Source organism: Pelobates fuscus, chromosome 12, assembly GCF_036172605.1.
Source record: "Pelobates fuscus isolate aPelFus1 chromosome 12, aPelFus1.pri, whole genome shotgun sequence".
NCBI lineage: Eukaryota > Metazoa > Chordata > Amphibia > Anura > Pelobatidae > Pelobates > Pelobates fuscus.
In genome coordinates this window covers 19,824,484-19,851,615 of record NC_086328.1, presented here as the reverse complement: position 1 = coordinate 19,851,615, position 27,132 = coordinate 19,824,484, and the positions used below count along the sequence as shown (strand labels likewise).

Sequence of the window (27,132 nt, the reverse complement as noted above, 5' to 3'; positions counted from 1 at the left end):
GTGATAACCCAACACGCAGTATGTAAACCCACAGAAAACCCAAGCCCGTATTACCGAACCTTAGAATGGTCAGATTTAACGTAGGAAGAAAAGAGTAGTCAGAGAATAGCCAAAAATCACAATACCAGAGATCAGGAGAACGATTCCAGAATAGCCGGGTCAGGATACCAGAAATCAAAAGGTCAAAATAAAAGCCGAGTCAGGGAACCAGAAAACAGGAACGTCAAAAGCCAAGCCAGGTCAGAACACAGAAACAACAGTAAATACGCAAGGAGAATCAAAGAGCACTAAAGGGAACACAAGGAACCACAATAGGACAAGGAGAGTCCTTTTTATATATGAGCGTCTTTTGCTTTAAGGCCATGCCCCCAAAATGTTCTGGGCCGGTATTAATGATGCGGGAACGCGTTAATGATGTCATTACGTAGGCGTGTATGCGCCGCATCATAAAAAGGGGCATGACTCCAGCGTCCGGCGTGGGACATGCTTAACTCACCGGAAGAGGAGCCCGCCCTAGATCCTGCTCCACGTGGGCGTGATGGAATAAGGTAATAGATCGTGACATAGGGTGTGGGATGATGCTAAATGTAGTTTGTACTTGCAAATGCTACAACATATAAAAAAAACTATTCCACTATACCTGTTGGCCACATATATCATTACGTGTCATATCTTGAGTTTAAAATTCTCATTAAAATGACCCCAATAAATGACAGATTACTTTATATATTGTCATAGGTCACAACTTTCTTATCCAATTATTGTGCCAGCATATTTCAACTCTCTGGAGCAGCTGATACTTTCAGATCGCAAGCAGTTCCCCCACTATGTAACCAAAAGCTCAGTCTTCGGTTTTCTTTTTTCACTTGGACTGGACATATCTCCCCAGTGCCCGCTCATCAAGTGGATTTTCTTTCTATTCCTGCACTGGCATGGACTTACCCACAGCTGTGAAAACAAACGAGAGAATACGACAACATCACCAAATCACATATCAACATAGCAGGAACTAAGCGTGTTGGCAGTGGCGTACATACCAGGGTCGCAGGGGTCGCGGCTGCGACCGGGCCCGGCCCACCAGGGGGCCCGGCCGCCCCTGCGACCCGGTATGTACGCTCTGGGCCAGCCTCTTCTCCTGGGGGGCCCAGGAGCCGGCCACCTCCGGGCCCCCCGAGGCTGGCCCTGCTTACACCCGGCGGCCGGCTGGTGCGCGAGGGAGCACTCTCCCCTGAGTGCTTCCTCTTCAGCTCCCTCGCGCACCGCACTGATACCAGAGCCGGAAGATGACGTCATCTTCCGGCGCCGGTATCAGTACGCGGCGTGCGAGGGAGCTGAAGAGGAAGCACTCAGGGGAGAGTGCTCCCTCGCGCGCCCGCAGGACCAGCCAGCCCGCCGGGTGTCCGGCCCCCCCAGGAGCCCAGCAGCACCACTGGACCCCAGGGAATCCCCTCAGCACTCCAAAAGGTAAGGAGGCTGGGGGGATTAAATAAAAAAAAAAGTGTGTGTGAGTGTAAGTGTGTGTGAGTGTAAGTGAGTGTAAGTGTGTGTGTGAGTGTAAGTGTGTGTGTGAGTGTAAGTGTAAGTGTGTGTGTGTGAGTGTAAGTGTGTGTGTGTGAGTGTAAGTGTGTGTGTGTGAGTGTAAGTGTGTGTGTGTGAGTGTAAGTGTGTGTGTGAGTGTAAGTGTGTGTGTGAGTGTAAGTGTGTGTGTGAGTGTGTGTGTGTGAGTGTGTGTGAGGGAGTGTGTGTGTGAGTGTGTGTTAGTGAGTCTGTTTGATGTCTGTTAGGGAGTGTGTGTTTGTCAGTGAGAGTGTATGTTTTGTAAGTGAGTGTGTATGTATGTCTGTTAGTGAGTGTGTCTTTATCAGTAAATGTGTGTATGCATTTGTTCGTGAGAGTGTGTGTGTGTGTGTGTCTTCAGTACTTACCTTTCTCCAGCGCCGGACTCCCATGGCGCTGGGGATCCCTCTGCCTCTCAGCTCCGAATGCGCATGCACGGCAAGAGCCGCGCACGCATTCAAACCGCCCATAGGAAAGCATTACTCAATGCTTTCCTATGGACGTTCAGTGTCTTAAAATGGCGGAAGCGCCTCTAGCGGCTGTCAGTGAGACAGCCACTAGAGGCTGGATTAACCCTCAGTGAAACATAACAGTTTCTCTGAAACTGCTATGCTTTCAGCTGCAGGGTTAAAACTAGAGGGACCTGACACCCAGACCACTTCATTGAGCTGATGTGATCTGGGTGTCTGTAGTGGTCCTTTAAGTGTGTGTGCGCATCTGCATGCAGTGGCGTACATACCGCGGTCGCAACCCCTGCGACCAGGTGCCCGCCGCCATGTGTTGCTGCCCCGGCCCGCGCAGAGTAAGCACGAGGGGGGGGGCCCACGGATCAATTTTCGCACCGGGGCCCCATGGGTCATGTGTACGCCACTGCGTGTTGGTTATGGTTTGCTGCCAAAAATCAAAAAGTTAAGCCATCCTCTTCCCTGTAAATGTATGCCACCGCAATATTTACAAATATTGACCCTAACACCCAGTCACCATTAATTATGTTTATTTAACACTAACAATAGATGTCTTTACAAAAATTACTTTCTGGCACAGTCCAAAATTCAAGGCGCCTTCCCTTCCTAGAGGTCAGCGGTAGAATTGCGTAAAAATTGTTTGGGCCAATCCCTCTGACTCAAACTCCTTTTAATCCACATCTCATCGATCTGTCCCGGATTTACCTGTCAAGTCTTATTCATTCAAAGAAGACTTCATATGAATTATTTGAACAAAACAAGTAGTTTGAGAGTGGATCGAAAGGGATTTAATTTGGGCGAACAACCCAAACGAATTTTCGCACAAGTCTCATCAGGTGTGATCTTCAAAGTTACAAACAACTTTAATGCAATATGTACCCCTAAGAAGGTTTTGGGTATATAGAAGAATCTGTATATATCTTGCTTTTAACTATATTTAAATATTCAGTATATCCATGTTATCTGACCTCACCAAGCAATAAATTTCCACACGTTTGGAGCAAAAGCCAAAATTCTGCTATCCCTTATTACAATATTATTCATATGAAAGAAGACCTCGACTCATCGTCATTAAACAACGAGATTTTTTTTTCTCTTTATGATATTAAAAAGAAATGTATTTTATTACACTAGTTTACAACAAAATCAATTATCCCTGCATACTTTAGGAATCTCAGTGAAATTAAAAAGGGCACACTGGCACTGTGATAATGTAATTAGCAATAAATAGACCTGCATTAATGACAGTAAATATTACACTTACACTCTGTAATGACTCTGGACGGGACATTAAAATCTGTTACTCAATTTTGTGAAGAATTATAACATGGGACCCTACCATTCATTAACTGCCTGCCAAACCGTTCTCTAGATAAATTGCCATTTTATTGCCATAAAAAGCGTGTTATAATGTTACCAAATTGGAATTTTAAATCTTTGCCGTCATTAAAAAAAGAGAGAGATTTAATTTAGCTGAAGAACACGAGAGAAAAATTCAAAGACATTTATTTAAGGAAGTGACCTGGTCTACTAATACATCCTATTTGACTTTTTTATAAGGAGCGCAGGAGTAAAGATTCAATAAATTGTAAATTCATCTGTGTCTCTGTAAGCCAGACCGTCTCTGCGCTATAGCAGAAAAAAAGGCAGGTTGAATGATGAGAGAAATGTTTAAGATGATGTCCCTGTGTTTTGCAAACAGCCGTGTAATTGTCTCCTTTATGAAAGTACAATCAATATGGAAAATATCATTTTAGATTTTATTGTATCCTATCTCTGGCTCCGGGAGCAGGTCTGTAGAAAACAATTTCCCATCAGAAACTTTTAACGCTAGACTAAGGAGAGACAGACCTCTCTCTGAAAAGAGATCGTCATCGGATCATGGTCCAATTACGCTGCAGGGTAAAATAATAGTCTGGCAATTATCATGCTTTGTCTCGGTTTGCAACTGTTTCGCTTTATTCATTGTCATCAATATTTCTCTTGCTTTTATGAAATTTAGAATGATTTTAAAGTGCAGCAAACTGAGTCAGGGACAGCTGAAATTTCTTTACGTAGGAGCCAAGACTAAGTCGGAGAAAAACAACAAACAAAAAAAACTAGTTGGACTCAAATACTCCAAAAACTTTCTAAACAGTGCTAACTTTGTTAACACTAACGTAGCCCTTTGAGTGTTGTTGTTGAGAACTGCAAAACACTGCTCTCAGCTGCAACAATGAAATTACACACATATAAGCATAAGTAGTAACAGACTTTCACACAACTCTCTTTATGTCATTCCTTTAAAGAAATACAAAAAAAAAGCAATTTTAAGTGATTTTCAATTGTACCATAAAATAGGATAATAATAACTTCAAAATTACACTCTGATACCTCCTTGAATCGATAAGCTTCTTACCAACAATTTAGCGACTATACCCTTGAATATCCTGTTTTTTTCAAAAAGTATCTGGATTTTAGAAATCTCTACCTGATAAAACAACCTCTTAAGGCAGTGTATTCCACATCTTCATTGCTCTTACTGTAAAGAATTCTTTCCACTCCTGTATGTGAAATCTTTTTTTTACAAGACTAAATGTGAGACCTCTTTTTTTTATATATAGTTATTTTGATCGACGGGTTGCCAGACAGATGTTTTGTACTGGTACTTAATAGATCTAGTTCCCCTTTTAATGTAAAGTTCTGTGGAATAAGCTGGCGCCATATAAATACCAATTAAATGGGTAGGCAGCCAGAGGCTCGGAAAGTCTTGACAACCCAGTGGGTAAGAATCATTTTAATTTTGAAACCAGTGGAACCAGGGAACGTAGCACCCCAATTCCCCTATTAGTTTTGGTTGGAGACTTGGCATCCTTAGGTTTAGTGAGCAACCATTAGTAGTTATCCTCTGTCCTACAACATAGAGGTCGAAAATCAAGTGTTGAGACACAATCTCCATCCCACAGCATGCGAGGTGGAGAAAGAGAGGAACTAGTTTTGAGGCTCCTTGGAAAAAGGTGCCCATCCAGTTATAATGCTATCAATGACTCCATCTGTAACACAGTACTGTTGCTGCACAGGATAATCCGGGATAAAACTTCATAATTCTTGACAAGCGGTACCACTTATGGAGGCTCCATTTTAAGCTTATCTTGGTGGCATTACTCATTTTGTTACTAAGGATCATAATCAGACACAGGTTTTTGTGTAACCAATAATTCTACCCCATGAGATACCGTCAGAAATAAGTGTTTTATCCATTTTATTAATGCCCTCTGCTCTACCTTATCCAGAAGCGAGAGTTGAATGAGAATTAGGAATTCATTCGGTAACATCCACATTCCGTAACGGCCTATGATATTTGATTTCCCTCTGTCACATTTAATACATACCGTAGTCTTTAATAACAGATGGCAGCCCATCCCCTGTCATGCGTTAATACTTTATGGTATTATTTATTTTTCCCTTGTGCTATTTAGTCTTTAAGCCATACGTATTTGGAGCCGCGCTGCCACATTGATTTAGTGTATGTGACTAATTTTCTTGTCTCTAAGCATTTTTGCTCAGTAAAGAAAAAAAGGCATCACGAAGGAGACTGTGTGTATATATATATATTTATATCTATAGAGAGATATTTTACATACAAATTAATGCCCTGTCTTGCAGCTGCGTTTAGCTGTGATTTGACCGTCCTTTTATGTCACAACATTCAGTGTCGCTTTGGCAGCAAGAGAAAGAGAAAATATTAAGTTAACTTGAACATTTTACAAATAATATGAGGTTCTGCGTGAGTGAAACTTCAGATGCTAAAACGTTGAGCACGGGCCTTGCCTCTGCTTACTGCAAACTTACAGAAAAGGGAAAGTAAAACAATAATCACTATGGCTCACTTTAGCGATGACATCACAATATTTCTGTGTTATTAGTCTGACATGTCTATTTCATTTTCCACTGCAAGATGTTCATGTCTCCCAACAGTCTCAGATTCAGTAGGACAGTCCCAATTTTGGCATCCTTCCCTGCCATTCCAGGTTTGTTTCCTCGTGTCCTGCTTTTCCCAATGACCAAGTAAAGTATGTTCAAATAATTAGATGTGCATGCGCTTCACATTGAATTCAAGAACTTTAGTATAGGGTCTAGCGAAAGGGTTGGAAGTGAAAATGTCCATTCCCAGTGTCTCACACACACATGCACGCACACACACACACACACACAAAAATAGTAATTTCAGGATCATTTTACAGTCTCGATATAAACTAAAATATATAGTGATCTTATTGAATTAAATAGACCACACAATATAAACAGAAACAAATTGTCAGTGTTTAAATGGTCTAGGCAAGGCATAGTCAACCTTCGGCACTCCAGATGTTGGACTACACCTCCCATGATGCTTTGCCTGCATTATGGGTGTAAGAGCATTATGGAGGATGTAGTCCACAACATTTGGAGTGCCAAAGGATACCTATCCTGGTCTAGGCCATGGTGTTTATGTAAAGCTTAAGGGGCATACATACATCACATTGAGGCTATCTGACATGTTACATCAAAAGCACTAGACTACTGACACTCACTTAAATAATAAACTGTGTCTTAAAGTTCCCTGAAACATTTAGTTTTCAAGTGGCATTTCCCCTTTAAACCACAGGTAAAACCAACTAAATACATCTAAAGAATAAGAAAAAAAAGTAGCAAGTACCAAGGGGAAATGATAAATCAATAAGCAATTGCATTAATACGATGACTCTGAAGAGCTTAACATCTAATCTGCATCTGCACCACTGGTAATAAGGTGATGATGGTTTTCACGTTTTGTAAAGTTTTTACACACAGAATTTGGATTATGTGAAAGTGTGAAGTATCTGTGCTACACCGCACATTTTTAATTATACATTTTAAAGATGATTCATTTTACAAACTTCTAGATTGCAATGTGAGAATATACACAATACCTGAGGAGGTTTTATTGAAAACTGAACTCAAAAGGGTAATTTTCAATCTATACGTTGCACAGGACTTCATTATATATCGGGTTAAACCATCACGAAATCTGCATCGTATCTACTGTTTTAGTAAAATTCTAACATAATTAATGTTTTTTAGAGGGATTATGTTATCCACCTTCACCACATTTTAAAGGGGGTACTGTCACTTCCCAGGATTGTAATATTATCTTTACTTTGAAAAAACATGTACTTATGATTGCCGGTTAGTGAAGTCTGAAAAAATAAAATTCAATGCAGAAATTAAAAAGAAACTATAGTTTTAGGAATACACTCGCCTGCCCCTCACACAGCGCAGGAAGGGTTAAAAACTCTTCTGTCACTTACCTGCTGAAATCAGCGCTGACGTACCTCTGTGCCGAGTCAGACTCCACCTCCGCTCTTCATTTCCCGATGTCAGCTGACATTGGGGACCTAATGCGCATGCGCGGCAAGCACCTCGTTGGCGTTAGTACTACCCCATCGGAAAGAATTGAATCCAATGCTTTGCTATGGGGTTTTAGCTGATTGTTATTATTATGATGATATTTATAGAGCGCCTTCAAATTCCGCAGTGCTTTACAATGGGTCGATGAACAGACATGTAGTTGTAACCAGACAAGTTGGACACACAGGAACAGAGGGGTTGAGGGCCCTGCTCAATGAGTTTACATGCTAGAGGGAGTGGGGTAAAATGACACAAAAAGGTAAGGATAGTATTAGTCTAGTGACAGTTGCAGAAGAGGAATCAGTGGTCAGATCATGGTTCGGTCCGGGTGGAACTGGAATCTCCACTATTTAAGCCAGCAACTTGGACGTGGCGCCTGAACGAATCCCTACTCCAAGACGTTGGTGTAAGAGGGGAAATCTCACGGGCATTAGAAACTTATTTCACCGAAAACGGAACGGATGAGATGTCCCCGGTAACGGTGTGGGAAGCCCACAAGAGTGTGATTCGTGGTACACTAATCAGTATCGCAACGCGAAAACGGAAAGACCTGACCAACGCGATGGCAGAAGCGTACAAATCCATCACACGCCTAGAAATGCAACATGAACACTCCCAGCTATCCGCGACCTACGATGCACTGACAGAAGCCAGGCAAAATTTGCAGACCCTACTCACACAAAGATACCACCGATCGCTCCAGAGATCCAAATCATTCTTCTATACCCATGCAAATAAAGGTGGAAAGTTCCTCGCCCACCTTTTAAAAGGAGACACACCCCGCACCCAGGTGAGAAAGTTACGTCTAGCAAACGGCAACACATCCCCGTACCCAGAAGAAATAGCGAATGAATTCCGGGAATACTACAATGCTCTTTATAACCTTCGCACCTCGGAGAGTCCGACACGCAGACGAGAATCATCGACGCTCACCAGAGCATACCTGGAGAGTAACGTGCGAAAACGGCTGAACCCTGAGGCAGCAGCCACACTAGATGAGCCGATTACAACAGAAGACCTGGCTGCAGCGCTGAAGAGCACGAAAACTGGACGAGCACCAGGTCCGGATGGATTCTCTACGGGGTATTATAAACACTTCGCCGTGACACTCTTGCCCTGGCTAATGAAGGCGGTCAACAAAGTCGCGGACGGAGGCAGCTTCGGCACGGAATCCCTGACGGCAACAATCACAGTCTTGCTTAAACCCGGCAAAGACCCGGAACAATGCGGCAGTTATCGCCCGATTTCCCTACTGAATGTAGACACAAAACTCCTGACGAAAGTATTGGCAACCAGACTCCAGAGGACACTACCGAGCCTGGTTCACGCGGACCAAACAGGGTTCATCCCGGGCCGGGAAGCGCGAGACAGCACGTTACGTCTATTTTCCATTCAACACCATGCGCAGAAATTTCAGAAACAGCTCCTTCTGCTGTCTACGGACGCCGAGAAGGCATTTGATCGGGTCAACTGGGACTACATGTTTCAAACACTTCGATACTTGGGCATTGGTCAGAGGACCATGACGTGGATCACGGCCTTATACAGTAAGCCGAGAGCGGCAGTTAGGGTCAATGGAGCACTGACGGCTAGCTTCGGTATCGCGAACGGGACCAGACAGGGCTGCCCCCTGTCACCACTCCTGTTTGCACTCGCATTGGAACCACTCCTACAGGCGATTCGGGACTGTCCAGACATCCACGGCTACACCTGGCAGGGTACGGAACATAAGGTGGCTGCCTACGCGGATGACCTTTTGTTCTTTATCTCACAACCTCGAATCACATTGCCGTGTGTGCTCTCGGAGATGGACAGGTTCGGCCGAATATCGGGGTTCAAACTCAATCTGGCGAAATGCGAAACACTAAACATCACCATTCCCACGGCGGAATACTCAGCCCTCAGTTCCCTATTCCCATTCCGGTGGTGCACGGAAGCGATGAAATACCTGGGCATCTGGGTCACCACGGACCACCGGGACATATACCCGCGCAACTTTACGAAACTACTGTCGAGCATTGAAACCGACTTAAAGAAATGGTCCCATCCATACATCTCGTGGCACGGCAGGATAGCGGTCCTTAAAATTAATATTCTGCCAAGGATCCTATACCTGTTCCAGACTATACCGATAACCCTACCGGCCACATTCTTTTCGTCCCTAAAATCAGCGGTTATCAAATACGTATGGAGAGGGGAGAGGTCCAGGATACGCCACGACATACTATGCATGCCTAGACACAGGGGGGGCTTAGCACTTCCCGACTTCAGAAAATATCACCAGGCAGCTACGTTACAGAGGATTCTGGAGTGGCATGAAACTGAGACGACCAAACAATGGGTGCTCCTGGACCGAGAAGGCGGGGACACCAACCTGAAAGCGGCAATCTGGAGGAGGCGAACGACGAGAACCAACAGAAATGTAGATAGCGATCCAATCACACAAACCCTCCTCACATGGGAGACCCTCAGGGAAGTGACACAAATATCCCCTACCCCCAGCCCCTTGTTACCAATCGCTCATAACCCCGACATAGGTGGCGGACTGCCGCCGAACGCCTGGTCCTTCCTGGGCGAAGCGGACTACATCCCAATCTATAAAGTTGCTAGGAACGGCAACCTGAGATCCTTAGATTCATTACTAGACGCACGGCCACGCTCACATATGGCGGTCTTTCGGTACATGCAGCTAAAGCACTACTATGACTCAATCCCACACAGAGATAAGCTCCACAGAGACCTAACATGGTACGAGAAGTTATGCTCTCAGGGCACCCCATTGGAAAATGCTATTTCGAAACTCTACCAACATCTACTAGCCGGCCCCGAACTGGAAAATAACACCTTTAAACGACACTGGGAACAAGCCATGAACAAGACCTTTACGCCGACACAATGGGACAAGGCCTTGATATGGCAGCATAAAAGCTCCTCTAGTTCCCACTACCAGGAGGTAAATTATAAATTACTCTCCATGTGGTACCGCACACCGGTGTTACTACACAGGATTTTCCACACTACACCACCAACATGCTGGAGATGCCAAGAGGATAGGGGAACCATGCAACACCTATGGTGGGATTGTGGACATATTGTTCCCTACTGGGACCGAACTAAATCCGACATCCAACTAATCCTGGGAGATGGCCTTGACTGGTCGGAAGAATTAGCTTTATTACACATCTCCTCCCAACCGGTGTCCACCTACAAGAAGTCTATTCTACGCCACCTACTCAACGCAGCCAAATCGCTCATACCAGTATATTGGAAGAAAACAAGCATACCCACACGGGAAGAATGGATCCGCAGAGTCGAGGATATCAGATCAGCCGAAGCTCTAAAGGCGGAACTGACGGGCAGGGAGACACAATTTGCTGAAGCCTGGTCACCGTGGTATACCTACCGTGCACGACCATAGGAGAGGTACGGGATGCAGACGGGTCGTGGGACAGTAACACGTCCACAACACTCACGATACACGCAATACACCCCGAGACCACTGTTTCACACCCACTCAAGCAGACTGAGACGCTAACATACCGCATATATGACACAAACGATCGTGAGACGAACACATCCCTACCGACTGGACGAGCACATAAGCCTATACTCCCTACAATGACTTCCCTAGACCTCATTTTACCACTGCCACGGGAAGACTCTTAGAGATGGAGACCACACCCCCGCAGGGAACACAACGAAGGGCACCTCGCACAGACACCACCGGGGAACCTACACCACTAATGGGACGACTTTGCGATAAGGTCTTGGGATGTGTGCAGCAACCCTGAGATTCCACAACATACACACACCAGACTGCTGCGTCACCTCTTCCCAGAACGCCATGAACAAGTTAGGTCCACGATCACACCGAACCAAGCAATTGATAGGCATACCTCTTCACTCCTTACCCCCGTCATGCCGCAACACGACCACAGAAACCTAGTTAGTACTTCTGCCTGGATACCGACCACCCTTCCCGGCCATATAACTACTACCGAACTAGATACTGTACTAGGCCCCCTACACTTATCCACCTATGCCCACTTCTGGGTGGGAGACGCAATTGTCCTAAGAGCGAAACCAATACATAATGGAATGAAACGAGATAGGAGGACACTGATTACACAGCGACCTCGATCCATACGGATCGCCCCCCCCCCCACTACTTCCCCTGTCCCTACACAAACACCTAACAACACCCCAACACTACTCACTCCTCCACACGATCTCTAGGTAGATCGCCCTTCTCCTTTAAATTGATCTGTACGACATACCTTCACAGACGACGGTCTGGGAACACACTGTGACCACTGAACCTCACCTGTTAAATACCTATGACCGCTATTATGCCTACCTCACCCTAAAACACTCGGACGCTCTTGGTCCCAAAACATGTTGACGCTCAGACCCTTTGAACTGCACCCTATAGAACAGGAACAATTTTCACAATGTTATTGGTACGTAACGCTGCTATAGAACAAAACCTCGTTTACACCTGTACATACCCATGTTATCTGTAAAACTGTTAACCTACTGCATTTTTCACTAAATGTTCCTCGGGGGCCTGCGTGCTCACCATTATCCCTGCTTTTCTATTAATAAAATCTTGATTTTCAAAAAAAAAAAAAAAGAAGAGGAATCAGTTGGGAGCTATTAAGAGTTTAATTGATACGCTTTTATGAAGAAGTGGGTTTTTAACGATTTTTTGAAGGAGTGGAGACTGGGTGAGCATCTAACGGAGGAGGGAAGCGAGTTCCACAGGAACGGTGCAGCCCTCGAGAAATCTTCAAGGCGAGCGTCAGAGGTGGGAGTATGGACAGAAGATAGACGTAAGTCTTCAGCAGATCGTAAGGGCCTAGACAGGACATACTTGTGTATAAGGGAGGATAGATAGGTGGGAGCAGCATTACGTAGAGATTTGAAAGCAAGAACCAGAATTTTAAATTGAGCTCTATATTTTATAGGAAGCCAATGTAGGGACTGACAGAAGGGTGAGGCATGGGAGGTGCGGGCCGACAGGAAGATGAGCCTCGCCGCTGCATTCATTATGGACTGTAACGGCGCAAGTTGGGAGCACGTAAGACCACTGAGAAGTGGATTACAGTAGTCAAGGCGAGAAAGGACAGTGGAATGGACCAACACCTTAGTCGCATCTGGCATTAAGTAGCGGCGGATGCGCGCAATGTTTTTGAGATGGAAATAACAGGATTTGGCGATAGATTGGACATGAGGCTTGAAGGAGAGGTCGGGGTCAAAGAGAACGCCTAGGCAGCGAGCCTGCGTGGTGGAGCTGATGGTAGCACCGTTGACTTGGAGGGAGACAGACACAGGAGTAACAACATTTGAGGGAGGAAAGACCAGAATTTCAGTTTTGGTCAAGTTTAGTTTAAAGAAGTGGGCAGCCATCCAGTTAGAAACAGCAGAGAGGCAGTCAGAGACACTAGTCAAGAGGGACGGGGAGAGATCAGGAGATGACAGGTAGATTTGCGTCTCATACGCATAGAAATGATATTGGAAGCCAAAGGAGCTAATGAGTTTACCAAGGGAGGCAGTATAGATGGAGAACAGTAGGGGACCGATGACTGAACCTTGGGGGACACCAACAGAGAGGAGTTGGGGAGAAGAAGCAGAGCCAGAGAAAGAAACACTGAAAGAGCGCTGGGAGAGGTAGGAGGAGCACCAGGAGAGAGCAATATCTTGTAGACCGATATTGCGGAGGATGAGAAGAAGCCACAGACAGGTCAAGGAGAATTAGGATAAAGTAGTGACGACGAGATTTTGCAGCGAGTAGATCATTGGATACTTTGGTCAGTGCCGTTTCCACAGAGTGCTTAGCGCGGAAACCAGACTGAAGCGGGTCTAGCAGAAAGTTGGACTCGAGGAAGTCTGTCAATGTCGCATAAACAATTCTTTCAAGGATCTTGTATGCAAAAGGCAGTAGCGAGATAGGACGATAGTTGGATGGCGAGTTATTGTCAAGATTGGGCTTCTTTAGAATTGGGGTTACAGTTGCATGTTTGAAGGGCGATGGAAATATACCAGAGGCCAGAGAGAGATTGAGAATTTTAGTGAAAGGTGGAGAAAGAGAAGAAGACAGAGTACGGATGAGATGCGAGGGAATTGGATCTAGGGTGCAGGTGGTGGGGCGGGAGGACTGGAGCAGAGCAGAAACCTCTTCCAATGTAGCGGGTGCGAATGAACATAGAACAGCAGAGGGAGTGAAGTTAAAGGAAGTATTGTAAGGGGAAGAAGAAAGATGAGAGATCTCTTCTCTGATTTTAGAGATCTTGTCAGTGAAGTGAGTTGCAAAGTCTGAGGCGGTCAAGTTAGTAGGTGGAGGACGAACAGCAGGGCGAAGAAGAGAGTTGAATGTGTGAAATAGTCGTTTGGGTTCACGGGAGAGTGTGGTTATGAGGGTATTAAAGTTATTAACTTTTGCAGAGGAAAGAGCCAAGCTGTATGAGCTCAGCATAAATTTATAGTGGAGAAAGTGAGATGCACAGTGAAACTTCCTCCAACAGCGTTCAGCAGTTCTGGAGCATTTTTGGAGGTATCGAGTGAGCTTGGTGTGCCAGGGTTGTTGTTGGGGGGGCCTGCAGCGTTTAAATGTACAAGGTGCCATGATGTCTAGTTGAGAGGAGAGGGTAGAATTGTAGAAGGAGGTTGCAGAGCTAGGACAGGTGAGGTTTGAGATAGGTAAAAGGAGAGTTTGGAGATTAGTGGAGAAATGCAGTAGGTCAAGACATTGGAGGTTTCTGTGAGAGTGATGTTCAGACGGTGGTGTCAATTGGGTCTTAGGTATGCCAATGTCAAAAGTCAGCAGATGGTGGTCAGATAGAGGAAAAGGAATATTGGAGAGATTAGAGGCAGTACAGAGGTTGGTCAAGGCAAGATCAAGAGTGTTTCCTGCTGTATGAGTTGCTAAATTGGACCATTGCGTAAGGCCAAAGGAGGAGGTTACAGAGAGAAGACCAGAGGCATCAGTGCAATTGGGGTTATTGATTGGGATATTGAAATGCCCAAGTATAAGGGAAGGAGTGCTAGATGAGAGGAAGTGGGGAAGCCAGGAAGAAAAGTGATCAATGAATAGTCTAGGATAACCGGGGGGGCGGTAGATGATAGCAATTCTTAAAGGAGTGGGTTTAAATAGGCGGACAGTGTGAACTTCAAAAGAAGAAAAGGATAGGGCAGGGGGAGTTATGATTGGTTGAAAGGTACATTGAGGGGAGAGAAGGATGCCTACGCCGCCTCCTTTACAGTTGAGTCTGGGAGTGTGAGAGAATTGTAGCCCACCAAAACATAAAGAGGCAGGAGTAGCACTATCAGAGGGGGACAGCCAGGTCTCTGTAAGTGCAAGCAGTGTGAGTGAGTTTGAGATGAAAAAGTCGTGTATGGTAGTTGATTTTAAATTACTGCAGATGGAGCGGGCATTCCAGAGTGCACAATGATTTTTGGTTACTAAGGGTAAAGGGGAGGGTATTGTGATGAGGTTTGTGGGGTTTCTGGTTGTCTTAGTGTGTGTAGAGAAGGTGAAGGTCCCTGGATTGGGAGATGCTGGATGTCTTCATGCAGAGCGCGAGGACTTCCCGCGTCAAGTCGCCTAAAAGCCCGGTAGCGCCTCTAGTGACTGTCTGGCAGAAGTGGAGTTAACCCTACAATGTAATTATTGCAGTTTAACACTAACTGAAATAATTACAACTGCTGGATTAAACTGACATAAGGCAGTGCGGTCACGTCAATCCGTCCGAAACAAGCTTTGTTCAGGTGAACCGAATTTCATCCAGGTGGCATTTTGTCTCAGACAAGTTTTGCTCATGAAATAATTTCGAGAAAAAATGAGTAAAATATATACATGTATATTATCTATATTATTACAATGCACTGATAGGCACATTATTCAGCTATATGGTTCACGGATCAAGTGATAAGAAGTAACCAATAAAAGGAAAAGAAATTAGGAGCAATAAAAATTATTTTATATTTATATATTTTTAGCTTTTTTTTTTTCTCTCTCACTTGTTGTATGAATAAAACCAACATTTAATTCCTTGACTATCAATCCTCTTTTTCCCATTAAAAAAAAAAAAAAAAATGTTTTGTACCATGGACTGAACTTCGAATCACAAAACAAACAAAACTGTTTATCGGTTGACCATGTTGTTTGTTTCGTGATACCCTGTCATGGTTCTATGGACTTACAGAATTCAGAAGAACCAAAAATCACCCAAAATTCAGTCCAATTTTTTTTCTGGAGTGAATAATGAGCTCTGTGCATTGTTTCACAATTCCCTTCCATTCGTTTCTGTGAGATGTATCAATGGAATGAAACAGAAAAAACTGTAGAGTTCATTTACGAAAGTGAATTTACATTTGAGTCCAAATAGCCAAACTGGAAAAATGTTCTAAGTCAGGTATGCTTTAAATTCAGCTTCTGTGGCCTTAAATTTAAAATAAACCCTTTTCTCTTATTCATGTTCCCGTGCGATCTCACAGGGCAACAAGGGATCTTAACTTTTCACATACTGGTAGCTTCAAACCTGTTGATAGCGATAGGATGGAAATCCTCCAAGACTCCCAGCAGAGGAGCTGGTGATGCAACAAGTATCCATAAATGGCCAATGTAAAAAGATGGCCCATAGACCTCACGATAAGATAACTGCATGACATACATGGGAAGCATGGATGGGCTCACAAGCAGGGACCATGTGAATTCAGGATAAGAGAAAAAAAAGAGCTGCGCATGTAGAGACGCAAGAACAAACTTAAAAAATCAAAACCAGATGACACACGGTAGGATGTAAAGATGTATGTGGTATGACCCTTTCCCTTATATCCCAGCACTCAAACACAACCGGCAATCTCCTAGGGATCATTAGGGCTACCACAGTTAGCCACCTCTGCATCCTAAGGTGGATGCTCCCTTTCTTCTCTATAATAATAATACTAATAATTTGCTATTTTTTATAGTGCTTTTCTCCCTGTGAGACTCAAAGCACAAGTATACAAACATAAAGACATAAAGGTTTGTAGTTTCTGAAGGTCAGCTGAGCAGACTGAATGCCTGATGGAAGAGGTGGGTCTTTAGCTTTTTTTTTATGTCTGTAAGGACGGTGCCTCTCTGATTGCACACGGTAAAGAGTTCCAGAAGGTAAGGGCAGAGTGGCTGAATGCCCTGGAACCTCAGTTCTTTCTTTTCTTCCTTCACCTCTCTCTCACTACACTCTCTTTTTAGTTCAGTTCTGTTGTGGATAATGTCTTTTCGAAAACCCAGTGTTATATAAGCCACTGCGGTGAATTAATTCAAAATATGGCATGATAATCTCACTTTGACCTGTGTACTACTGGCTCTACTTAAAGTAGCTCAGATCCAGGGCCCTCACTCAAAGCCATCTTCAAATGTTCCCCAGATATAAACCATGACTGTTATTGCACGCTCTGGAAAGTTGAGTTTGGCTCCGATATCCAAACATCAACATTTCTATAACATGCTCTCTACATCGAAATATTGTAAACAATGTATCACCTTCAGATGGTGATGGTAACGTTATACTTCTATATAAATGCTATTTTTAAATATATTATCCGATAAAAATAAAGAGTTTTTTTTAAATATATTTTTAAATAAACCCTGATATTCACTCTGTAATAGTAATAGTAATTAAAGGGACACTATAGTCACCCAGACCACTTCAGCTCAATGAAGTGGTCTGGGTGTCAGCTCCCTCTAGGGTAAACCCTGCCTGATGTAAACTGCTATGTTTACATCTGGGGTTAAGCCAGCCTCTAGTGGCTGTCTTCCGGACAGCCACTAGAGGTGCATCGGCAATGATTGAGGCAAAAATGCTTTCCTATGGACACTTTGAATGCGCGCGCGGCAGTGCCGCACATGCACATTCCGCGCTGTTGACATCAGACAAGGATGCTGACGTCAGTGCGGGAGGAGAGGTAAGGGAGCCCGGTGGGGGAAACGGGTGAGAAGCTGAATGGGTTTTAACCCCTTCAGTGCCGCGGGAGGGGGACCGTGAGCGGTTTTCCTGACACTATAGTGTCCCTTTAACTGTATTTGGGTTTTTAAAATTCTTTCAGGATCACATATATAGACTGAGCTACCTTCCATACAATGTTTATTTCTTTATCTCGTGTGTGTTTTTTGGTTACTTTTTTTATTATTATTATTATTATTATAATTATAATTAATAATACTAATAGTAATAGAAAAGCATTTTCTTCTTTACCCGTCTCATTTATTATAAGCAGTCAGGTAGTAAAGTATCACACAAGCACAGATAAAAGAGGCTGTAAAATATTCTAGAGTTTTATGCTTATGGCCAAGAGTCACTTATCAAACTCTATTCCTTATCTTTCAATGTTGGGAAATATTTGTACAATCCACAAATACAATTTTATTCTTTATCTTTATCCTCACTCTCTCTATTCTTATAGATGTAGAGGTCAATTTGAATGCAGCGTATATTTTACTCCAGAAAATGTGCATTACAAGTGATCCCGTCCACTCCAATGACACATACAGTGAGAATCCACATGCACTTATCAACGACCAACAAAAAACATGAGCAGACAAGTACAAAGCGGAGACTAGTCAATTTCACTTTGGGACTAGCAACATGCCTCCTGGCTGTTAAAATTTAGCAACAATTTCTTAAAGGAACTCTCCACACCCCTACTTCTTATTACTCAAGTGCTTTATGTGTGACAAGTATGTACTCTTTTTTTCATTTTACTAAAAGTGCAGATTGCAATAGAAATTGGCATTTTTATAAATAAACCTTGTTACACCCCATTGTCTGTCAATTAAACTGGTCATATTACTTATTGGTAAACTCGAGAGGCAGAAATTGCCTCAAGCACCTACCTTTCAAATATTTCTCATTAAGCTGCATTGGGAAGTCTCTGATTGGACAGCCACAGAAAGTCTGGGCGGGGTTAGAAGGGGAGGGCTTGCAAAGGCTGCAGACAAGAGATTTACAGCTTTTTTAAACTGTTTTTATATATACCGCCGATGAAAAAAATGCATAATTAAATGCAAGCTTGGTTTCATTGGGGCATATCTACTAAACAGTGATATTTATTTAGGTTTGTATTTTGACAGTTGGGTGTCCCTTTATGTGTATGCGGTGAGAGTGATTTCATTGTTCATGCTGATGGGCAGTACTTGCAATTTCAGATAATAGGGTTAATTAAATAAGTAGTAAACTGTGTTGAATTAAAAACCAACTTGCAAATTTAGGCTAAAAAAAAGGTTGCCACTATAGGTGAGTGTGGGACATTTTTTTTTCAAAATACCTATTTTGGAAATTAAGATTTTTGATTCACTACTGTTTATTGGACACATATTCAGGGTACCTAGAGAACTTGGCACTTGTACCTGTTTCCTTCATTGGCTCAAATACCCCCCCCCTCCCCCCATAAAAATGTAAAGATAATATTCCAGACAGCATAGCTCAGGGGTAGGCAACCATTGCATTCCAGATGTCATTGACTACATCACCCATAATGCTCTTACAGCTGTAATGCTGGCAAAGCATCAGGGTGGATTTAGTTCACAACACCTGGAGAGCCAAAACGTTGCCTACCCCTGCCATAGCCACTAGGGCGTATTGTAGTAGTGGTTAAGGAGCAAGAAGGCTGTTCCCCAGTCACGTAAATTTTTGTCCATTTTAAAATGTTAGTCTACAAAAATGTTACGTTTGTTTCTGTAATTAAAGCCCACCCATACTGCTAGGCCAACATATCTAGGTAATTTTACTTCCTCGTTATCCAAATATTTGGACAGGGTATAGCAGGAATCCGCTGCAGAATTCATGCAAGCCTGCTGGTGAGACCAAATCTCTGTTAACACTTCTCTGTGCTTCCTCTGTGATGTGTCAGTGTGTGAATGTATTTTTGAGTATTGTAATTGTTGGCGATAAATGCATTTTTGTCCATCCTGATGTCCACATCTCCCTCGCACTACTGCACACTTTTCCCATCTGCAATTTTAACCCTCTTTCTTCACTTCTTTTCCTCTCTTTCCCCCCTCTGCGTCTGTCTCTCTCTCTCTCTCAACACATATCTCTCCCTCCCCTCACCCAACTTGTCTCTTTCCACCAATTTTGTCTCCCTCATATCTATCCCACTTATGTCACATGTCCCATCTCTTCCCCACTTGTATGTCCCTCCCAGTTGTGCTTCTGCCACATCCCCCAAAGCACAACTTGCCACAATAACCCCCTCCTATTTCCCCTGTCACTTAAGTGTCCTTTGATTCCCCATGTGTGTCTCCCTCATGTGTCTGTCCAATTTCCCCCCATGACAGGCAAGTAAATGTGTTAATCTCATAGGAGCAGGTATTAGCTTTGTAGACTAGCACCCATCAAAAATGGGGGTACAATGGCGTTGGAGCAGGCTTATGCAATATATGATCATTTACTGTAAGTAACTTCACATTGTGTATCCCAGGTATTTTTTTTTTTCAAAAAAGCTATTAAATTTTGTGAGCTTTGACATTGGCGTTTAGTGAGTTAGTGAGTGCGTAGAGTCTCGTATGATATATTTTGAGGCCAAAGGCCTTTATTTTTGGGAGGAGTTTGTCCTATAAAAACCCTATCCCCCCTCTTACCTGGGCCGTTCCGTTTCAGGTCATCCCACCCACCTCACCCCTTGTTTAATTTATTTATTCCATTCTTCTCCTTGGTGATCCCTCTTCTATTTACAGGCCTACCCGTACATTGGTTTTGGCACACCACGACCGACTTATCACCACCACCAACTGATACATACTACTATAATGTTTCCAACCACAAATATACACATAGCTGAAACTTGTATGCAATAGATATATATATATATATCTCAAGGTACTGATGTGTTCTGAATTTTATGCAAAATATTGTATTGAAATAGCTACAAAGTACAAACCAAAAAAATCTAGATCCTAAATATTTTAGTGCTATTTCATGGTTTCTGTAAATGACCTTTAAAGGTTAAACTTAATCATAAAAAGTATCCTAAGTAATAAACCGTAAACATGTAATCCCATTCAGAGAGTTCGCTGGGATTCCATAAATAGTTTATAGGGTATTTATTCACTCCATAAGAAATAGTAATTATATTAAATCCAAGTTATGGAATACGAGTGACGGATGGCAAAAATCAAATACAATCATTAAAAATGACAAGACAAGACACATTTGCATCAACTGCTCAAGGAAATATATTATATATCTGTGCACCTCCGCTGCCGAGCCTTTCATCAGGGAACTACTTGGTCTAATGAATTCTAAGACCCAATGCATAAATGAATGTGGAAGGATGAGACTGCAAAGAAAAATCAGACCAAAGGGGAGATGTGGGAAACCTTTAGGTGAATCACAAAACAAACACTACATATATTAAACACAAGAAGAGCTGAGATTTTTCTTTGTCATTGTCTGTATTTTCCTTTTGTAATAGAAAATGGCTACTTCACCTACAAAACCCCATCACGTTCATCTTACTGTATTACCTACTTCGACAACCAGTCTTGCCATTAGTTTTGTATTTCTACCCAGAAATACAAATGTCAGAGTAATTAAAGGAACACTCCGGGCACCATAACAACTTCATACACATGAAGATGCTATGGTGCCAGGAGTTGCCTGGACGCTTTCCTACCTGAAGGGGTTAAACAGTTCTCGAAGCGTTGAGTGCCACCGCTTATTGTTTGGCTTAGAGAGTCAGTATACTTATGCAGGTGGAGCGCAAAGTCAATTCCAAACTCTCAGAAAGATCTTGGGATTACGTCAACTCAGATGTATATGGAAATAGAAAACATATAATAGTGAAGCACAGTAACACTTAAATACATTTATTATACACACTAGACATAAAACACTCCTATCCACATTCAAGGGTTGGAGTCCTAGATATAACAGTAATAACGGTAAAAATAGCCTCTTACAAGATTACAAAAGTGAGCGTATGCAGTCCCAGCTGCTACTCACAGACGCTTTGTGGTGCCCCTGCCTGGGCTCGATTAATACAACAGCCGGCTTCCACACATCCTCCACGGATAGGTACTTGCGCTGTGCTCCACCTGCATAAGTATACTGTTTATTTTATTTGTGTGTGGTTTGGGTACACACAGGTGTGTAGCAGCTTATTGATATTGGAACCCTTAATATTAGGGATATTGTTACAATTGGGTGGAGAGGAATTTTTTGCACATTGTGTCTCTCCCACCTTGTATTTGTATTTTTATTTGTTTATTATTATTTTTATTTATGATACATTTAGATTAGCGCTTTTATATTATTGATCCGATTTTTGTGCTTAGAGAGTCAGCTGACAGCTCCAGTCAATCAGCGAAGCCATGTTTCGGCAGCACTCCGCGCTTCTTGATAGTCAATTTCATAAGTCGGATGCTGCTGGGGGAATTGGAGATCCAGCACTGGAGGCAATCGTTGGAGAATAGTTTAGCCCCTTCAGGTAAGAAAGCATCTGGAGACCTCCTGGCACCATAACAACTGAATTTCGATGAGTGCCCAGAGTGTCCTTTTAATTGCTGTTCACTGGAAGCAATGCTTGATTTGTGACCTTGGTAGTTTCCTAGATCTTGTGTGATGTTGGGAACGGATGCTAAGTTCCTGACTCTGTTGCGGAGTAATAAATGTCAAATAAAAATGATCTCTGAAGTGTTCAATTAAATACTCAATGGAAATTGCTGAAATCAAAACATATGACATGGAGGGATTACCATAGTTACGCAGGGATGGATACAGACTTCATTCTACATTCTACCTTACAATTTCTTCTGCATTCTGTACTGAACATCATTTTTTATAATGTATAAAACAAAATACATGTAAGTTTGTAATGTATTAACATTATTTAAAGGAATATTCCCAGCACCAACACAAACACTACAGTCCACTCTTGTGGTTATGGTGCCAGGAGGACCTGCTGGCATTGCATGGTAAGTAGTCAAACTGTTTTAGCACTGGGTCCTCTGAGTGCATGGTTCTGCATAATCCTGTGTAGCGTTAATTGTGCTGAAAGATAAGAAATTGGGGCCGTGGCAGCAGGGACGTGACATATCCAGGTAATTTGGCAAACCATAATAAAGCTAATGTAGGATGGCACCAGGGCACTTTTAGTACCATAACCACTACAACAAGCATTTGTAGTTATGGTGCTTGGAGTGTTTCTACATCAGCAAAACAGTAAAACAGAGTCTTTAATGTGTTTTTTTTTTTGTTTTTTGTTTTTTGAAGGGACTAATAAACACAGTGATATTACAAAGTGTGGATTTAATTATTCTATTTCAGTGTATTTCAGTCATCCTGCAACTTATAGTGGCAGCTCTGCTGATCTACAAAGCATCCAAGAACATTGAGTGCGATGATCCCGAGCGCAGACTTAGTGACAGGTATGCAGAACAATGGGCATCTTTAATACTGCTGTGGGGAAGCTGTGAAATAATTTTCACCTCAATAACATATTGATTGTTTCAAGTGCTGGGAGGAAATGTTATATATTGTGTGTTTATTCGTGTTTAATTGCCACATTTTTTATGTTTTCAATATTCACGTACTGTTATTTTTAGCTGAAAATAAATAAGGATATAGTGGTAAACAATATAGTTTAGCACACTAAGATATAATAGGGTTATATTTCATTCTGTGCCTCTAAAGCCATCTTTTTCCCACTGTTATTAAGTTAAAGGGACACTGTACGTACCATATGTAATTCAGTTTATTGTATTGCTGGAGGTGCCTCACACTCAGAGAAGGGATGACAAATTATCGCACCCCACTCCCTTTCTCAATTTTATATTAAGTGTTTTATACTAATACTGCAATAACTGCAATGCAATAATGATAATAAGCAAATGATCACTGCTGGCTTCCATAGTGAAGAGGTGGCCCAGCAGGACGACTTCTAGTTGTTCCTCCGGCAGCATTCTCTCGAGAGCTCAGGCTTTGAGCGCTGCCGTGGGTTGTCATGGCAACGTTCCACGTGGCACGCATGCCAGTCTTGCGAGAGGGAAAAGGAGGACGGGGACGGGGTTGATGGAGGCTGGGCTCCCTCTTCATTATAAAAGCATGCAGAAGCCTACAATGCGCCACCAAACTCAACCACAGGCCCACCAGGAAGTGTATTGTCACCCTCCTTAGCCATTGGTAAGTAGCAAGGATGGGGAAATAAAATAAAAATAGATTTTTATATATATATTTTTTTTAAAAGCCTCTGCCCCCAGAAATGTTTACACACATTGCATCCACTACGCACACACTACATCCACACATACATTGCATCCACTATAAAACACACACTACAACCACTATAAAACACACATACGCTGCATCCACTACACACACACTAAATCCACTATAAAACACACATACACTGCATCAACTATAAAACACACACTAAAACCACTATAAAACACACATACACTGCTGCATCCACTACACACACACTACATCCACTATAAAACACAAATACACTGCATCCACTATAAAACACACTCTACATCCACTATAAAACACAAATACACTGCATCCACTATAAAACACACTCTACATCCACTATAAAACACACATACACTACATCCACTATAAAACACACACTAATCAACTATAAAACACACACTGCATCCACTATAAAACACACATACACTGCATCCACTATAAACACACACTACATCCACTATGAAACACACATACACTGCATCCACTATGAAACACACACTTCATCCACTTTAAAACACACACTACATCCACTATAAAACACACATACACTGCATCCACTATTAAACACACACTACATCCACTATGAAACACACATACACTGTATCCACTATAAAACACACACTCAATCCACTATAAAAGACACACTACATCCACTATAAAACACACATACACTGCATCCACTATAAAACACACACTAAATCCACTATAAAACACACATACACTGCATCAACTATAAAACACACACTAAAACCACTATAAAACACACATACGCTGCATCCACTACACACACACACACTAAATCCACTATAAAACACAAATACACTGCATCCACTATAAAACACACAAACATTGCATCCACTATAAAACACACACTAAATCCACTATAAAACACACATACACTGCATCCACTATAAAACACAGATACACTGCATCCACTATAACACACACACTAAATACACTATAAAACACAGATACACTGCATCAACTATAAAACACACACTACATCCACTATAAAACACACATCCACTGTATCCACTATAAAACACACACTTCATCCACTATAAAACACACACTACATCCACTATAAAACACACATATACTGTGTAGCGGAGAGGTAGTATAATCCAGAATATCTCCGCTGGGTAACAGGAACAACATAAAATAATCCAGGCAAATAAATACAGCATACAATAATCCCGGTAGCATTGTAAGATTCCTTCCTTCCCAAGAACTAGATGACACATACATGATACACTGAGCTTTTAATCACAGGTCACAGTATTTATAGGATTCCCCATGCAAGGGGTTTCTCTACTGACATTACAGGGGTTGTACAGTAGGGGACTACATGGGGAACTGAACAACCTGGACATTTCTCCCATCATGCACTGCTGTACGAGAGGGTTACCCCCACTAGAATATACAGTTAAGTGGATTATCCCTCCGTGTAGCAGAACCAATATTTTACATGAAAATGCATAACGTTAACAGTATTCCCTTTATTTAAACGAATGGGCGTTCGGTAGATAGCTGGGGTCTGAGCGCACATTTTGTGAAAGTACCGCTCAGATCCCAGCATAACTAACTGAACGCCGCATGAAATACATATTATTTCCAAGTTATATTCAAAGTACCGATTGACTGTAGGGGAACAAATTACCAAAGGACCGGGGCTCCCGAACGGCTTGGAAGTCCAGCGGTATTCGTGCCATTGAGTAGCCGATTTTAGTTCCAGGCGCTCGACGACCAAATACCGCTGGGCTAACAAAGGATCCAAGATGGCCAAACACCGCGTGGTCGGTAGCCGAACGGCAGCCACCCTGAATCTCTCTAATTACCGATTGCAACAATGTTTCAATATTTAATGGGAGCCACACGACCTTCTGTGTGTGGTCTCCCTTTTGGCAGTTTGTTCGTTTCACGAACAGTGTTGAAATTCACTGTTCGTGAAACTACTGTATGAATGCTGGTGGCTTTCATGCCGCCAGCATACGAATGCTTTTGTTCGCATGAAATACACATACAGGAATACACTTGGTTCTAACAACCTTAAAGCTACAGAAACACATTTAAGCAAATACAGTCGTAAGTGGCGTTTTACACTTCATCCACTATAAAACACACACTGCATCCACTATAAAACACACATACACTGCATCCACTATGAAACACACACTACATCCACTATAAAACACAAATACACTGCATCCACTATATACACACAAACATCCTCTTTACTTATCCTTGTAGGCACACTTGGGGGCAAGCTCATGGGGCCCAGGCCTTAAGCTGTGTAAGGGGGAAAATTTCTAATGGCAGCCCTGCCTCTGATCCTGTGATTCTCACACAGTGACTCACACTGGTCCCTCGATTCTCACACAGTGACTCACACTTGTCCCTTGATTCTCACACAGTGGCACAAACAGATCCTCTCATTTTCACAAAGGCTGTCAGAGAGAGTGCTTTTAAAAATCCTTTCAATATTCCCCTTCCCCTTGCTCGACGTGCATTTATTATTATTATTATGTAAGAGTTAAAAGAAGGAAGCAGAGAAACGTACAGATTAGAGTATCTAGCAAAGTATCCAGTGTTGGTACAGAGCGGTACACCCTCGTAAAAATGAAATATCTACTGGAAACACTATCTAGATGAGTGATTTATTGCAAGTAACCAATAACCTTATACATGTAATAAAGAACTCCCATTCATCCTAGGTTTATTTACTGCAAGCTAAATATCAGATCGTCAATCAGCAGATCTTTCTTTTATTGAAAATAACTTGTACTCGACTAAACCTTTCCAGGTTTTTGCATTTTTGAAGGAAAGTCTATCCCAAAATCATTGTATGCTCGAAAATGATTCCTGTGATGCACGGAGTCATTTTATGATGATGTCAAATTTTACTTGACTTTGACATTTGAATCATTTAACGAACCGGTTACTGTAATCGAGAAAGCACACAGTCCGAGGTCATAGAAACCTTATTAGCTAATAGTACAGTGTATTTAACAAACATGATTGGCAGCTTTCTTGTATTAGATACAGTTGATAAATATAGCTTCCTTCTCGGCACTCATAATGTTTTTGATCAATGCAGGCTTTGCATGGGTTCCCTTTGGAGCCTGCCACAGTGTTTTCGCATCAAGTGTTTTGTGTTTCTCAAAAAAATCCTATCCAAGAGCAATGTATCATTATGCTAAACGTTACCACCACTGTAGAGTTTCTTGAACCCATCATTAATGACCAGGGTTGCCAGATCAACCATGTGATGGTGCACATATAATTTCTTCGTGCTGTTGGGTAGTCCATTTTACAGGACTTCTATGTAGGGTACGATAGCTCTTCTCATGAATTGTTGCAAGAGGTAGGAAAAAGCAAAAATACGATAAAATGTGGCATTTGTTGGATGAAAAGTTGTACATGGAATTATATTAGATACATTTTTGTAAATGTGACTGAAGGGAAAC

The 27,132-nt window shown here is 42.4% G+C and overlaps 1 protein-coding gene across 2 annotated transcripts in view; it reads left to right on the top strand.

Moving 5' to 3' along the window:
- The window catches only part of LOC134578723 (ninjurin-1-like), a 66,579-nt gene that overhangs the window by 21,592 nt on the left and 17,855 nt on the right, over window positions 1-27,132 (top strand). For both annotated transcript variants that reach the window (XM_063437725.1, XM_063437724.1), the window contains one exon: window positions 22,739-22,839. In XM_063437725.1, the coding sequence (XP_063293795.1) occupies window positions 22,739-22,839 (101 nt within the window). The remainder of the gene's footprint in view (window positions 1-22,738; window positions 22,840-27,132) is intronic.